At 37.4% G+C, this 17,858-nt stretch overlaps 1 protein-coding gene across 2 annotated transcripts in view; it reads left to right on the plus strand.

The window, feature by feature from the left end:
• Positions 1-17,858, plus strand: part of VPS45 (vacuolar protein sorting 45 homolog) — a 70,093-nt gene that overhangs the window by 13,288 nt on the left and 38,947 nt on the right. Inside the window, exons 8-13 of one of the 2 annotated variants that reach the window (XM_059376013.1) lie at positions 997-1,131; positions 1,578-1,691; positions 2,095-2,262; positions 10,912-11,070; positions 11,460-11,567; positions 12,346-12,467. In XM_059376013.1, coding sequence (XP_059231996.1) covers positions 997-1,131; positions 1,578-1,691; positions 2,095-2,262; positions 10,912-11,070; positions 11,460-11,567; positions 12,346-12,467 — 806 coding nt within the window. The remainder of the gene's footprint in view (positions 1-996; positions 1,132-1,577; positions 1,692-2,094; positions 2,263-10,911; positions 11,071-11,459; positions 11,568-12,345; positions 12,468-17,858) is intronic. The other variant, XM_059376014.1, reaches the window with a different exon arrangement.

Genomic DNA, 17,858 nt, shown 5'->3' on the forward strand with positions numbered 1-17,858 from the left:
GAGAATCTCAAGCAGACACATCGCTGAGCACCAGGGCCCTACTCTGGGCTTGATCTCACAACCCATGAGATCATGAACTGAGCGAAAACCAAGAGTCAGACACTTAACTAATGAGCCACCCAGGCGCCCCTGAAACTTGCCTTTTAAAGGATTCATTTGGCAAGTATTTTAGGAAATGAAGCACCTTCTCTTATAAGCTTAAGTTCTTTCTTAATAAATCTAGTTTGCTTAAGATGAAGTAAAAGTATATAAATATTTCTAGCATTTAGATTCTAGATTTAGAAGCTAATTTGCTGGAGAATACTTAGTTTTGTATAATGGACCTATGACTAAAAAGAACCCATTCTCCATAAATGGTGAGAAGGCAAAATTTGGGGTTTCCCCATTCCATTTTCACCAAATATGTTCACATTTTGTAAAAAGGAAACCAATCTTTCTTCACAATTCATATTAAGTAAAAATATGAAATAAAATGGATTCAGAGGCGAAGCTTCCGAATATGTGTGTTTTGATCAACTCACAAGGTTGGTTTCTGATAATATTAGTGTTCCCAGGATAAATATAGCACCACTCAGATCTGCAAGAACACACTTCTCATGCTGCAGAAAACCACAGAAGCGTACAGGAAATGGTACAGCTTGTAACTGCAGTACCAATATAGCCCTATCTGTGAAGCCAAAAATATACTCTTAATTCACAGGCAAAAACTGAAGCTAATGATAGATCTAATTTGTTTTCTTTCTATGGGGAATATTAATCTTGTTGCCCTTCTTCCGAAAGTGTAAAATCTACAAGTATTTTGACTTTTAGTTTAACTAAATTATGAGTCTTAATGCTTAGTAGAACACAAAATATTAATAAAAGTTGAACTAAATAAAGAAACTCTGTGTAAGGAAGACTAGTTGCTAAGAATGTTATCCATTTTTGTTTTCCTGAACATTTACTATTTGCATGTTTTGTCAGTTACCAATTTTTTTGTCATAATTCTTCATTTAGTGGACATATCAGGCCATGGTCCATGAACTACTGGGCATAAACAACAATCGGATTGATCTTTCCAGAGTGCCGGGGATCAGTAAAGACTTAAGAGAGGTGGTCCTATCTGCTGAAAACGATGAATTCTATGCTAACGTAGGTGGTTAAAAATTTTTTAAATTGTTTTTAATTGTTTTTATGTAAGAAGGCCAGTATTGACTTGTTCGAATGAGAACAGATAAGGGATTTTATGTGGAAGGATGATAGGCGCATCCTGTAGATAAACTATCTCAAGAGAAGCCGGAAGACTTGGATTCCGACCCTTTAACAGTGTTTTTTTTCTTCATAGAAATCACATATTTAGCTTTGTTTTTTTAAAAATTAGAACCCAATTTATTTAATTCCTTCCCTTCTATAGCCCTTTGTGAGAATAGTAATGGTATTCATCACCAGTGTCCTGGCCAATATCCAGATTTGGTCATTATAATGGAATTTTCTTGCCCTTTGATTCTGCCTTCGGGATTCTTTTTCTCTTCTTCTTTTAAATGGCCTGAAAATCAGACTCATTGATAGAATTGTGTTTCCAACTTCTTTTTTCACAGAATATGTACCTGAACTTCGCTGAGATTGGTAGCAATATAAAGAATCTCATGGAAGACTTTCAGAAGAAGAAACCAAAAGAACAGCAAAAACTAGAATCAATAGCAGACATGAAGGTAAATTGAACATGTTCATGGATGACTAACATGCAAGACTTTGGAACTATTCATGTAAGCAACATTTCTGGAATATTCTCAGTCTGATTTCTGACTTGATTCATTTTGTTTGGTTTGAGACAATTTTCTATACTATTTCTCTTTAGGAAACAGTATAATGGAAACTTCATCACAAGCCATGTACTTCTTTCCATTCTTCATTAGCATTTGGACTACTTAAAGGGTCAGTCTACTGACATGTACCAGTTCTTCTCTCTTAAAGCAGAAACAAAATGCCATGGGATTGAAAGTCGTAGATGCCTTAGTCTCGGCAGAACAATTCCTGCTTATTTTTTCCCTTCATGTAAGTCTGTCCTCAGTCAAGAAATAACAGAACCCCCAATTGCTCTTTTTCCCATGGCAGGCCTTTGTTGAAAATTACCCACAGTTTAAGAAGATGTCTGGGACTGTGTCAAAGCATGTGACAGTGGTTGGAGAGCTGTCCCGGTTGGTCAGTGAGCGGAATCTGCTGGAGGTTTCAGAAGTTGAGCAAGAACTGGCCTGTCAAAATGACCATTCTAGTGCTCTCCAGGTATCTATTCAGTCCAATTTGATGAGCACCTACTATGTGTAAGGCACTGTGCCAGGCAGAGCAAGAGATACAAAGGCAAGTAATCCTTCTTCACCAACATGGAATTTATAATCTAACAAGGAGTTGAGCCAAGAACACAGATTAGTTTTATTTAAGATAGATACAGGAACCACAGGAGAAGAATAATGTGCAATAGCAAAGGTTTCAGGCAGTTAACTGGGTATTTAGGAGGGCATCCTAATCTATTAGGAAGAATACTAGACTAAAATCAGAAGATCTGGATTTTAGCCACTTGCCACCTTCTGGCTTTGTGACCTGGAGCTGTTGGCTTAATTTCTGAGCCAGTTTCTTCATCTGTAAAGTAGGTGTAATGATACTTATCTCACAGTGTTTTAAGGAGGATTTTAAAGATACAATATATGTTAAAATGCACTAAGTCTTTTATTATTGTGCACCTGCTCTTCATTCCATGAACATGTAAATGCCTGCTACATGTACATTGTGCTATAAGGATCCAGAAGTATGAAGAAGAAAAAGATACCATCCTTTTCCTCAAAGAGCTCACACTATATAGTAGGGAAGAAAGAAATTTAAACCAGGAATTACCATGCTGTAAGTGCTATGATACTAGAGGTATTTACAAAGGGATATGGAAATACAGAGGAAGGAAAACTGTTTCCCCTAAGGATGATGCTTCTTGAAGAAAATGACAGTAGATTTGGGTCTGGACAAATAAGGAGGAGGGTACCAAACAGAGTAAAAGTGCACCAGCCAGAGAGAAGAGGGGAAATTCTTGGCAGAGAGAATGCAAGCATGGATATGTGAGGGGAGAAAAGTAAGGGAACAGTAAAGGAACAGTGCAGTGTAGCTAGTGCAGGGTACTAGATGAGGAATGGTCTTAGATAAGCCAGAAAGATAGCCTGGGGCCTGATTATGGCCATTGAAAGGACTTTGGGCTTTAATCTTAAAATGTTGAGAGCTATCAGAGCATTTTAGAAGAAAAGGAACATAATCAGAACCTTGCCGCAAGAAATTTACAGCATTGTTGAAGGAAAAAAACAAACACGAGAAACATTTATGAGGTGTTTCCAGGTAATAGTTAATTAAGTCAAAATTGTGATGCTGACTATAATTAGATTTGAGGTTATCAGGGACAATTCCGTAGAGAGGTAATATATTAAGATGGACCATCAAGAATGAATAGAATCTGGGGGAGGATTTCATTCAGGGATAAGAGCAAAAGCAAAGAGGCTGAAGTATGCAGAAAATAATAAACTGTGACCTGTTGGAGAGTGGGTGTGGAAGAGAAATAGGAGATAAATTGAATTGGTAAACAGGAACCAGTTTATGAAGAGGCTTGTAAAAGGAATTTGCACTTGCTGAGATAAGCAGAGAGATCCATTGTAGGGCCATATGTAGAAAGTCGATATGATGAAAGCAGTATGTAAGGAAATTTAATAAGGATGCTTTGGAGGTGAAAAAACTGAAGTTAGGGTGGTAGACTCACAGTGATAGTACTAAAAATGTTCCATAAGGGCAAATCTGAGAGACAGTTCAAAGGGAGAAAACAATTTAGCAACAGATTGGATACAAGGGTAACTAGACAGAACAAATCTAATAATTCCAAGGTTCCTGAGAAATGACATTGTGGTATCACTCGCAATAAGTCACTTGGGAATGAGATTCCCTTGGGAGGTAGCCATTTCTAAAGCACTCACCGTTAAGACCATAAGAAGTGCATTTTCTTATTAATAGGACCCAGTATTCTACAACTTAGTCTTTTTCTTTCCCTCCTGCAATTCGATTTGACTTTATAAAATAAAACCAGCCTGATATAATGGAAACAACACAGGCTTTGGAGCCAAACTGTCCTGGCTTTTATCCTGTCTCTACATACCAAAGTTTTTGGGGGAAAAAAAAAAATTTACTTATTTTGCCCAAGCCTCAAAGATAAAGATTTCAAACTAATAGACTCTTACCAGGATTCAGTGAGATCTGTAAAATGCTTCACATGCTGTAGGTGCTTGGTAAATGTTGATTCCCTTCCTCTAAGCATAATGCTTTAAATATATCGTGTAGCTAAAATAAAGAAATCTACCCACCTGTGGTTGCTTTAGTTATAGTGAGGTCTTTACTGGGATTTAGAATTCGTTACTTTTTTATGTTTATTAAGATTTCCTCTGAAAACACCATCAGTTTGAAAATTTTAAAGATTCTACTTGCTTATCTTTATGAAAAGTACTTTTGTCAACACTTTGAATATTATCCCTGTGTTCTTAAATCCTTTCAAAGAACTTTTAGGCCGATTTTATTATTTTTTAAATTGTATTGAGTTCTAATTCTTAGATAGATGATATAAGTACTTGGTGAAAGAGTATGTAGTAAAAACTCAGTCTGTAAAAAAAAAAAAAACAAAAAACCTCAGTCTGTTAGTGGTCTCACCTGCATCCTTACAGTTATTCTGTATATGCGCAAATCTGGGGGAGTGGATCTTCCTCTCTTTTAAATTCAAATAACAGCATACTTTACACATAGTTCTGTATTTTGCTTTTTCACTTAACCATGTATCTCAGAGACTGTTCCAGATCAGAACGCAAACATTCATTCTTTTTAATCACTAAAGTAGTATTCCTTTATAAAGATGGCAGTCTGTTTAACTTGACCAACTTACTTGAAACAGTACTTACTAATAACAGTTTGCAGTTTTGTGGGCCTCATAGAAGTATTCCTATGAAAACTTTTTTTTTATTTTTAAGATTTTATTTATTTATTTGACAGAGAGAGAGTTCACAAGTAGGCAGAGAGGCAGGTAGAGAGAGAGGGGAAGCAGGCTCCCTGCCAAGCAGAGAGCCTGATGTGGGGCTGAACCCCAGGATGCTGGGATCATGACCTGAGCCGAATGCAGAGGCTTTAACCCACTGAGCCACCCAGGTGCCCCCTATGAAAACTTATTTATTTTTTCCAAGAAAAAAAATTTTTTTTCTAATTTATTAAATAAAGCAAAATGTTGTCCTATAATTATATATAATATATATTATACATATTAAATATAATTACAATTAAATATAAATTTCCTTCTGTTTCATCATCTTTTATTTTTCCCTTTCAAACAATAGAACCAAACTTAACCACCTGCCAGTTTTAGTATCTTTATTTGTGTCTCTCTACCATACAAAAAGCAGTTAGACAAGGTTACTATAATTCCTTGCCTGGGTACTTGAACTCTAACTCATAAGAAATATGAATATTTCTTATTCACTTTAAAAGAAAAAAAATACTTTTAAAATATGAATTCCATTTGTAATCCACTTTATATTTTAAAAAGTTATCCTTTGAAGGTTTTCTTGCCCATGTTACTAGGGTTTTACAGTGAGCAGTTGATTTGGACTCCCCCACCATAAAGGATTTCTTTGGCAACATGACTTAAATAGTCTATAAAGGGAGCTTTTGTTTGATAATGAGTACATGCCAGGGTCCTGACCCTAGATGGGTTATAGCATTCCTTGGCTTGACCTTAGATGATAATACGTCATGAAGTAATGAATTGAGGTTTTTGAGGAGAGATGACGTTTGCTTTACTGAATAATAACTATATCATGATGAAGGGAAAAAATACACATATTGCTAAAAAGTAACTTATAAATTGCTGCCACTTCTAACCAGTTATCCTGCAGGCTAACTAAATTTTGATTTAGAACTTTCACTAACACCAAACTGCAACATTCTATCATTAAAACATATCTATAGCCTTGGAAAAGACTCATTTGATCAGTGAGGAAGATTTTTTTTTCATGCCCTGAAGAGATACATCTTAAGAAACTAAGCAGTTTTCCCCCATTGTGCGTCATATCATGGCTTTTCATTTAGAAGGAAGAACTATTTTTATATCCTTCTTTCCTGACCTTGGGTAAAAGACCTCAAATCATCTTATTAAAGATACATAGTAAAGACTCAATAAATACTTGTTAGAAAAATGAAGAGGAAGAGTTAATATTTGAAACAGTATAGAGCAGTGGCTAAGAGCTTGGGACTTTGATGGCTTGGGTTTGAAAATTTTATTAGTCTTTTTGTCTGTAAAATGGGGGAAAATTACAGTACTTAAAGATTTCTGTGAGGGTGCAGTGAGCTAGTATGTGTAAAGCACTTAATATGGCACCTGATTCTTACAACATTCAATAAGTAATAACTGTCACATTATCTGTATTATTATTTGATGATACATTCTGTTTTCTTTATGACATCCAGGACATTGTTTTCTAATCTGCGCATCACCTCAGATCTCTTTCTCCCTGATTTCAGAAGGGTTTTCTGCTTCTCATTAAAATCATGAGAGGGGCGCCTGGGTGGCTCAGTGGGTTAAGCCTCTGCCTTCGGCTCACGTCATGATCTTGGGATCCTGGGATCGAGCCCCGCATTGGGCTCTCTGCTCAGCAGCGAGCCTGCTTGCCCTCTCTGCCTGTCTCTCTGCTTACTTGTGTTCTCTCTGTCAAATAAATAAATAAAATCTTAAAATAAATAAATAAATTTTAAAAAATAAAATCATGAGAAAATTATTTGGGACATATTGAGATGACAATTTTACTTTGACCAGTTAAGGATAAAAATGATCATTTTCTCTCTAAACTAACATTTTGCAGTGTTTCAGACAGTGTTGACCAGCAGAAGACCTACAATAAAGCTAAATTTTATGTTGACTAGTCATTAAGGAAAAGAATACTGACTCAGATGTATTTACCAGGCAGTAGAATTGGGTCTTGCCTACTTTCTGTCATTTCTATCATTTTTCCTAGATAAGCTCTCCATTAACACTGTTCTCTCAAACTGTTAGACTCATTTTTTTATCATATCAGCATGTTAAAGGCTTCTGCCAGTTTTGTCTTGCTATTCTAATCTGCTGGCTTATAATGTTATTCATTGATGATTTTACTACATTTATATGCTATTAGATAACAACAAGATAGAGTTCCTGTTCTGGAGGTCAAATTAAAACAAAAAATAATAAAGACTATTTTTTCTTGTGACTTCATCTGTAATTTATAAAAATTTGTTCTTGTGCTGCTTCATCATAGTTTTGGCAGAAGAAAACAGAAGAGTAGCCCAAAACAATGGAAAGATCTTTAAATAACAGAAAAGAATTGTTTTTTAATTGATATTTTTTGAGTGAGCATTAGCTCCTTTTTGAAACTTGACCTTCAGAGAATGAGTTCTTGCTTTTATTTTTCTCTTCATTGTTTAGGCATATATGAATGTTAGAACTCAGTGAATTCTGTGTTTGAATCCTATCTTCTTAAGAGGACAATAGTTTTCTTTCACTCTACTCGGCCACTGTATTGTGAAATGAACTTTTCTCTCTTGAAAGTTTCAAGGCTTATGGAAAATTTAATAAGAAAAGAGAAACCAATAGTTCATTATGTAATTCACTCATATTTCCAACATATAAATACCTGCTGTGTAATTAGAAGTCTCGGATTGTTTTCTCCTCTTGTCCGGTTAGTACCCTGGAATGTCAATATAACGTATGCCACTGGCAGTCAAGTTGATGAGTCAAGTAGCCATGAGTGAAATGTTTAAAATTAAGTCAGGGATCCAGTCAAACAAAAATGCCCTTCTTCAAGGACGTATATAACCGAACGAGAAGAAAGAACTTAGCTTGTACCTACATGTTTCCTTTCATGAGTAAATAGATAAACCTAGCTGGAACACTGACCTGAGTCATGGATTGGGTCCTATGGGATCAAAAGTAAACAAAGTAATCTACTCAAAATAATCTTGGATCATACCCCGCAACGTCCTCTAGAAAGAGTGAAGAGTCAAGCCAGGGACTCTAAATACAAGCACCAGATCTCAAGGAAGACAAATGTATTCTTTACTGGGAAACACCAAGAGTCAAGATGCAAGTGAAAGTAGTTAGAAAGCGAACAAGAAGGGTGCAGGCTGATTGGGGCAGTCTTTGTCCCTATACCAGTTGTGTGGTTTCAGCAAATCTGAGAAACTGAGTAGATATAAGGTAAAAAGAGAGTGATCCCAAGGGCAGGAATTGAAACATTGTGCTATTTAAAAAGTGGCGAAAGAGATCCCAGTTTAAAGATGTTTTAAACTGGGTGCCTGTGGCTCAGTGGGTTAAGCCTCTGCCTTCAGTTCAGGTCATGATCTCAGGGTCCTGGGATCGAGTCCCGCATCAGGCTCTCTGCTCCTCAGGGAGCCTGCTTCCTCCTCTCTCTCTGCCTGCCGTTCTGCCTGCCACTCTGCCTGCTGTTCTGCCTACTTGTGATCTGTCAAATAAGTTAAAATCTGTTTAATTTTAAAAAAAAAAGATGTTTTAAACTTAGGCTAAGTTTATTGAGAGACATAAGAAATAGGGTATTCTTACTTGATAATAATTTGTATTCTGAAATTTCTTCATATTATGATAGAAACACAAAGTGGCAAATTTGAGCAGATATTCTAAATAGTCTGTATTCTGTGATTGCTCTGGAAAGGGTACTGCAAAAGAAAAAAGAAGTAAGGAAATTCTTTTGACTGTAGGGTTTAAATCTAAAAAAGAGAAATGTCTTCCCTTTTGATTCCTTAAAGACAATGCTAGGGAAATAGTCACTCAGAAAAGCAACAATAGAAATCCTACCCAGAGACCTTCCTACTTGAGAGCCACCTGGGAGGTTCCCTCATGTCATCATAGTCCTCTTTAGTGTGAACAGAAGAGTTCTTAAACACTAGGCCTGGTTGTTGTGGAGTATTAAAAAGATCAGGTATGTGAAAGCTCATAAGTTGTAAAGTTCCATTTGGATGTATGTCCTCAGACTCTAGTGCCCTCCAAGGCTCTTGCCAGTCTTTCAACCCAACCCATTCCTTTCTCTGATTTCCATATTCCTGTTAAGAGCATCTCCTCTTTTAGTCTCCCAGACTAATTCTAACACTTAACTGATTCTTTAGGGTCTTTTGCAAATGTCACCTTCTTCATGAAGTCTTTCTTGGCTCCTTAGGAACCAGATGTACTTTTCTTCACTCTGTGTCCCCTTCCCCTCATTGTGCTGATTCTTTCTGTTTCTTGGGGTTTTTTTTCCCCCTGCATATATATATTTCTGTTATAATACCACATATGTTTTCCTGTAAAACCTCCTCCCATTCTGTAAAATTATGTACTAAAAATAAACAAGTGTTATGGGAAAATAGGTTTATAAGCAGGTTACTTAAAATCTATGTAACTAAAAAAAATAAATCTATATAACTTTGTAATCAAAGCCCTAATAAAAGTAGTGACAATCCTAACAAAAATTTAGTGCAGTTAAATCTCCACAGGCATTGCACCTAGAAATATACTCTGTCCATCCTTTGTAGCCTTCCTTATTCCTGGGATTTACATTTTATTCTTCAAGATTTAAGGACAGAAAAACTTCTGCTTCTCATACAAACTAGTTTCACCAAAATTAAAAATACAGTATGGGAATATCAGTCAGTTTTTCACTGTCATTTTGTTGCTTTTTAACTCAGAGAAATACCTTTGCGTCCATTTTATTTGCACTTGCCCTTTCCCAAGATAGCTTAATACAGTGGAAAATACAACAGTACTTCAAGCTACAAAACCAGCTACTTCTTGCAGAAAACTCTTGTGTAGGATTTACGTCCTTTTTTCTTAACATAGAGTTAAAGCTTCCTCTTAAAGAGGAAGCTTGACCCTATTCCCTTCTTAATACTAATATGCTGGAAAAACTGCATATAAACCATTATACCTTCTGTGTTAAACTGACACCGTTCCCATATTTAATGATCTTGTACAGTTAAAGTGCATTCAAGAAGTGTAGCAGAATAGGCTGTAATTGTTTCATTCATCTTGTTTCATACCTCCTTGTCTGTGAACTCACTAAGGACAGAAACTGTGTCTTAACACCTCTCTATCCCCTCCAGTGCCTGGCATAGTGCCTTATCCTTGGAAGGGAATAACAAAGTAGTTCTTGGCTTGAATTAATTTGTTCTGCTGCATAATAAACATAAATATTATACTATGGGGAAGTTCCTTAATGTGAGGATTGGCAAAACCTAAATGATTTTGTCTGGCTTCCTTTGCTGTCAATACCTGCCCTGTTAGGATCACAGGTGTTCAGTTTAGAGATTACATGCTACATACTCATATCTCTGAAGGCCATAAGGAGACATATTGTTACATCTGATGGTTCTTGGAGATTAAGCCCCATCAAAACTCTACCAACTTGTCTCCCATTTCACTGGTCAGTCACTAATGCTAAGCAGTAGTTTTGCAAGGCAGTGGGTCAGTTCTTTTATGTGCTTTGTTGATTGAAATGGTGGAAATGGTATATGTTCCTTGTTTCAGCAAGGAAGCTGCAGACTTTCCCACCTGAGACCATAGACTGTCTCATCAAAGGAAAGAAAGAAAGAACTATCCACAGTTAAGTTCATTTTTGTCCTAAAGCAATTGCAATGGGAATTTTTTTCCTTGTTTAATTCTTACCTTAGGCAAAGGCATTCAATTTTTTGTAGTTGAAACTAACGCTAAACCTATAACCTGTACATTGCCGTAGTAGTTATCTTAGTCATGAACTCCAGTGCATCACTGCCATTCAATAATTATTAGACCTAAGATCTTATACATCACTTAGGTGAAGGGGGATAAATATCAGCTCTTTCTTTTTTCAGAATGTAAAGAGGCTCCTGCAGAACCCCAAAGTGACAGAGTTTGATGCTGCCCGTCTGGTGATGCTTTATGCTCTACATTATGAGCGACACAGCAGCAATAGCCTACCAGGACTAATGATGGACCTCAGGAATAAAGGTGTTTCTGAGAAGTATCGAAAGGTAACCATTTCTATATTAATCCCCACCAAATAGCTAGCAACTTGAATATTATATTCTTAGCTCTGACAAATGAGAACTCATACTGGGTTTTTTTTTTTTTTTAAGACTTTATCTATTTACTTGACAGAGATCACAAGTAGGCAGAGAGGCAGACAGAGAGAAAGGAAGGGAAGCAGGCTCCCTGATGACCCTGGGATCATGACCTGTGCCAAAGGCAGAGGCTTTAATGCACTGAGCGACCCAGGCGCCCCCCCCATAATGCTTTTACTTCCAGAAATATATAACTTTGTCCTCTCATATCTTCATTTCCTTAATAAAGGCATTTTCTTATGAAGTGAGTTTCCTGATCCCCAAGCAGTAAGAGGTGATTTCCCTTTTTTTCCTAATAGCTTGTGTCTGCAGTAGTTGAATATGGTGGTAAACGGGTCAGAGGAAGTGACCTCTTCAGCCCCAAAGATGCTGTGGCTATTACCAAGCAGTTCCTCAAAGGATTGAAGGTACTCCTAAATGTGAATCAGTGGAGGCCCCTGCATCTGAGGGTGAATAAATAAGATCTTCAGAGTAACTTCAGGATTGCTGTTGATTTAGTACTATGTCAGTTAAATGAAATTAAAGCAGACGTCCTCCCAAACGCTTTCTATATTGGAACAGTATCAGCATTGGACCAAACAGCTGAACAGGGAATAATAGAATATTTCCAGGAAATATCCCAGAGTAGAAAACAGTTCTGTTAGTTATAGCTGTTTTACTCCATTTGTTTATCATTTAAGATTTGTTTGGTAGTCGTCTTGGAAGGATATTAAAGATGAAGCAAACAACTGTAGATCTTTTAAAATTACTATTTTCTTAAAATGGCAAAAAAAAAAAAAATAGTTTTAATCTGCAAGCCTTTCCTTCATTTCCAGAAATGTTTCCATTTTCTTGAGTGTTTCCAGATTCCTTTTCTATGTGGTCTTTTCCTCCTACTTGCTCTACCTATCAGATAACATTTTCACAAAAGGGTAAGAATCACTGAAAAAATGATAAAGAATTTAAGCAATTCCGTTTTTGAGATTCTTTTATAATAGCTAGGCTTAAATTACAAAGTATTTTTATGAGATTAGAACATTTCTAATTGATGAAAAGAAAATTTTAAATTATTTAACCATAAAATTCCCATTTGAATCCATCCTGTGAAATCCCTATTGAGTGCCTGTCCTTCTCTCATGAGTATCACTAACTGTTATATTCCAAGTTTCCTGAAAATGATATAAGAATCATCTTCCCCTATCTTAGGGAGTAGAAAATGTGTATACTCAACATCAGCCGTTCCTACATGAGACCCTGGACCATCTCATCAAAGGCAAGCTTAAGGAAAACGTGTACCCTTATCTAGGCCCCAGCACACTCAGAGACAGGTAAGATAACCAAGATATCAATAATGAAAGCCAGAAATACTAATAATATAGGAAATGTGGAGTATGGTAAGAAACAACTAAGATGTTGCTGCTCTACTCCTCCTTCCACTGTTGTTTCAGTTTTGAGAATCTTCTGGTTTTACGTGTGTCAGGGTTAGATATAAATTCACCTGCTAAGCCCGCAGGATTTTCTTTTGGAATAAAGAAACAGGTGTTTTGAAGTATCCCAAATACTTGTATTCTGTCCTTTGGTATCAGATGAGTTTATTTATGCCATTTAAGGTTGAGTTCCATGGCATTCAATATTTGGAGTTTCAAACATAACAGCCAAATATAGATCTGCTGCTTGGTTGCCTTCCAGAGCAGGTTGTTACTATTTTTGGTGAGGACTGGACTTTGCCAAATGTGGCCAGCATACAACTGAGACCTAATTAACAGAAGCCATTTGTTACACAGAATCAAAGGATGGCTTGCTTTGGGGGTATTAACTGAAGGAAGCAATTAATTGTCATTTTAATTCAGTGGTCTGCCAGGTTTTGTTTTGTTTTGTTTTAAAGATAGTATTTATTTATTTGACAGTGAGAGAGGGAACACAAGCAGGGGGAGTGGGAGAGGGAGAAGCAGGCTTCTCGCGAAGCAGGGATCCTAATGTGGGGCTCGGTCTCAGGACCCTGGGATCATAACCTGAGCTGAAGAGAGACAGTTGAGCCACCCAGGCCCCCCTGTCTGTCAATTTTAATAAAAGAAAACTCCAGATCAACTTACTTAGACCAACCTGAAATTTTAAATATGCACAAAGTCTACTTTTTTTTTTCAAAGTCTACTTTGTTACAAATTATATTATGTATTTTTTTTTAAACTGGGACCACATATTACAAAAAGCCTAATATATGTAATAGAATCCTATTGGATAGATTGATGTGTGAATTATTACTATTGGTAGAATTCTTCTACTATTTCAGCTAATCATAACCTAAGAGTCTTGGAAGAATAGTGTTTTATATATATAATAAACTTCTGAAAGGAAAGGATGACTCTTTCATACGATGGATAAAATTTTTTTTTTCCAATTTGTTCTTTTACAAAAAACAAAACAAATTTGGTAGCAGAACAGAAAAGAAAGATCTTTTAAAAAATCCAAGGTTGAGGGGCGCCTGGGTGGCTCAGTGGGTTAAAGCCTCTGCCTTCGGCTTAGGTCTTGATCCCAGGGTCCTGGGATCGAGCCCCACATCAGGCTCTCTGCTCAGCAGGGAGCCTGCTTCCTCCTCTCTCTCTGCCTGCTTGTGATCTCTGTCTGTCAAATAAATGAATAAAATCTTAAAAACATTTTTAAAAATCCAAGGTTGAGAGGCAGAATATCTGGAGTTAAATTCAGACAGTACATTCATTCAGATAAAATGTTTAAGGACCTTGATGTCAAGATTCAGAAATACCAGCTAAGTGAAAAGTACACAAACTAGCCTAAAGCTATTTACCTATCATAGAGGCTTTTCAAAAAACAGTATCATTCTTTTAACTGACCTTCTAATTAATGTATGACAAAAGTAAAAATAGTACTTTTTTATGAATTTCATTTAGGAATTATCAAACAGGAAATTAGTTATGTATTGCTAAAGAGACACCATAGCCCACCAAAAAAGTATATTGTGTATGTTAGTTCATAACAGCAAACCTTTCTAATTTGGGTGATTCGTTTCCAAATAAAGCTCAAAATGATGCTTTTCCAACAAAATGCACATTTATCAGTTGTCAGCATCTGTTAGCATTTGTCACTATTACCTAAATAAAATATAGTTAATAATTTAATTGCTCCGTCCTTTTTTTTTTTTTTCCTCCATCCTTTTATGTAACAAATATTTATTGAGTGTCTTCAGTATGTCAACAACTGTTGTAGATGCTGGGGAAATAGAACAGGAGAGACAGGTTACCTGCCCTTAAAGGGACTTACATGAAGGAGACAATAAGCTAGTAAACAAACAAAGAATATAATTTGAATGAAATAAGTACTATTGAAGAAATAAGCTACAAAGTAACTTTATAGAGGTCAGGGGGCTGCTTTTAATGGAGAGAAGCTCTCTGAGGAAATGCTATTTAAGATGAGCTTTGAGGGGCGCCTGGGTGACTTAGTCATTGGGCATCTGCCTTTAGCTCAGATCATGATCCCAGGGAGGGTCCTGGAATTGAGGCCCCCATCAGGCTTCCTACTCAGCAGGAAGCCTGCTTCTCCCTCTCCCACTCCCCCTGCTTGTGTTCCCTCTCTCACTGTGTCTCTCTCTGTCAAATAATAAATAAGATCTTGGGGGGAAAAAAAAAAAGATGAGTTTTGAATTAAAAGACAGAGCCAATCACAGAACAATTAAGAGAAAAAGCATCCGAAGCAGAGGGAACATCTGAGCAAAGGCCTTGAAGATAGAACTTGGCAAGTTCATGGAATAGAAAGAAACCCAGTGTGGTTGGGGCATAGTGAGTAAGGAGGAAATAAGTTGAAAAAATAAGTAGGGGCTGGATTACATAGGGTCTTAAAAAGGGTTTTAAATTTTAAATGTCAGAGTAAACCACTGAAGAGCTTAGCATATAGGTGACATGAACTGAATTACTTATTAAAGATCACCTTCTAGAGAGAGTTGGGTTTTTTGGGGGGTTTTGATTTTTGGTTTTTGGTTTTAGAATGGATTTTTTTTTAAAGATTTTATTTATTTATTTGACAGAGAAAGATCACAAGTAGGCAGAGAGAGAGAGAGAGGGAAGCAGGCTCCCTGCCGAGCGGAGAGCCCGATGTGGGACTCGATCCCAGGACCCTGAGATCACGACCTGAGCCAAAGGCAGCGGCCCAACCCACTGAGCCACCCAGGTGCCCCTAGAATGGATTTTTGAAGGCAAAAATAGAAGTAGGGAGACTACTTAGGAAGCAGTTGTAATAGTCCAGGTAAGGAATGAAAGAGGTTTGGATAAGGAGGCTAGGAAAGAAAGAATCAATAGACTTATTTAATAGAGTCATCTACTCCACTAAAGAAACTATATACTTTTACCCTCTTACCATAGAGTAAGAGAAAAGTCAAGAAAACTCTTAGATTTGGGAGGAGTAGGGCAGGAATCAAGTTGTTAAGTTGTAGATGTAGATATACAACTTGTAGGTAACAAGTAGAAATGTTAGATAATAAATTGGGAGTCAACAAGATTTTGGTGATATTTAAAGCTATGGGATATAAGATATATAAGATCACTGAGGGAGAGAGCATAGAAAGAGAAAAGAAAGCCCAGGACTGAGCATTGAGTGGAAGACATGGAGCCAGAAATGGAGACTGAGGAGGAGACAGAAAGGTAAACGGAAAACCAGGAGCGCATAGTGTCATAAAGACCAAGAAGCAAGTGGTAACCTGAGTCTGGTCTTCTGAGGTAAAGCTGCAAACAGTGAGGAATCCATCAGATATGGCAACATGAAGGTCTCTGGTGACCTATTCCCTAGTTTCCACGAGACTGGAAATAATTATAATACAGATTACAGTTACAGGATATAAGATAAAATAGAGATAACAGGGCCACCTGGGAGGCTCAGTGGGTTAAAGCCCCTGCTTTCGGCTCAGGTCATGATCCCAGGGTCCTGTGATCGAGCCCCACATCGGGCTCTCTGCTCAGCAGGGAGCCTGCTTCCTCCTCTCTCTGCCTGCCCCTCTTAAAAAAAAATAGAGATAACAAATGTAGGTAACACTTTTAAAGAATTTTGCATGAAGGTGTCAGAGAGATGGGTGGTAGCTAGGAGAGAGTGTGTGCTCAAGGGAAAGAGATTCTAGAGCATATCTGATGAGACTGTAATAAGAATTACCCTAAAGAAAGCAAAATTGAAAATGCAGAAGAGAAATAGGAACTGCACAAGTGAAGTCTGTAGGGGATCCAGAGCATAAGCAGAGGAGCCTTTGATAGAAACAGAAGTACTTTCTTCTTTTTAACAATTTTGATGGTGAGAATATGGGACCATCTAAGCTGATTGCTTCTATTTTCTCAGTAAAATACGCTGTCTACTTACCGGCAAGGTAGTGGGTAAAAAGAGAGGAAACATTGCGAAACTGTCATCTTGCAGACCAGGAATTCAATTTACTAAGGAAATGTAGTTAGGACTTCTAGCCAAATTGAGTGCCCATTTGAGTTTTATGGTCATAAATTTAAAATAGTGGGGTGCCTGGATGGCTTAGTCAGTTAAGTGAGAGACTGTTTATTTCAGCTCAAGGCATGATCTCAGGGTCTTGAGATCTAGTCCAAAGTGGGCTCCACGCTTGGTACAGAGTCTGCTTGTCCCTCTCCCTCAGCCCCTCCCTCCCCAAATCAATAAAAAAAGTAAACAAAAATCTTTAAAATAGAGCCCATGAACCTAGTTGTGTGGTTTTCTCCAGTAACTTTTGGCTATACTGGATTAAATGAGGATAAGGCTTGTAGCTAGGCTCAACCTGGATTTGGGGAATTGAAAACAGAAGGAGGGGAGGGTATTGGATGGTAGATAAAGTATTGTTGAGTGAATTAGTGGTCTTGATGAGGTCAAGGAATATTATAGTAGAAGTATTAGTTTAGGTGAATTAGAAGTTGAGGAGGTGGTTATTGAAGAAAGAGATCTTGAATTCAAGATGTCACAGTGCAAATGCTTATAGTAAAAGAGTTTATGTTATAATCACGGGTGTTGGTTATGTGGGATGGAAGAACAGATCATCTTGGGTGAGAAGACCAGGCTGTGAGATGAGTAATCCACATCAATGTGAAAGTCACTGAAAATTCTGAAAGGAACAGCAGTGACAAGGAGGACAGTAAACCAGAGCTAAAGTCTTCAGGGAATAAGAGAGTGACCAGGAAAGGAGGTCAGGAGAAAAGAGTGCAACTGCATCATGAGCTGCTAACATAACGGAGACATTGAAGAAGGCAGCAAAGTTGGTTGCGAAACAACAGGAGGGAACACAGAAGGTACCTGTGCCACCTTCTGGCCCTGCTTAACAGCAGGTAGACCGCAGAGGCCTGGAAGAGACCTACTGAACGATTCTGCTTCTATAAGTTTGCTGTTTAGATATATTGTGCAAGTACACAAAGACATATAAATAAGGATAGTTACCAAAACATTATTTGTAACAGTTAAAAAAAAAAAAAAAAAGCTCAAAACGAGCTAAATATCCATCAATAGAGGACTGGTAACTTAAATTATAGTACAGTGCTATGCATTCTTAAAAAATGCAGAACTCTTCATGGGGTGATCTAAAAACTTTCTAAGATACATTGGATAGAAAAGCAGAATGCGGGGCGCCTGGGTGGCTCAGTGGGTTAAGCCGCTGCCTTCGGCTCAGGTCATGATCTCAGGGTCCTGGGATCGAGTCCCACATCGGGCTCTCTGCTCAGCAGGGAGCCTGCTTCTAT

The sequence above is a fragment of the Mustela nigripes genome, chromosome 14, assembly GCF_022355385.1.
Source record: "Mustela nigripes isolate SB6536 chromosome 14, MUSNIG.SB6536, whole genome shotgun sequence".
Taxonomy (NCBI): Eukaryota; Metazoa; Chordata; class Mammalia; order Carnivora; family Mustelidae; genus Mustela; species Mustela nigripes.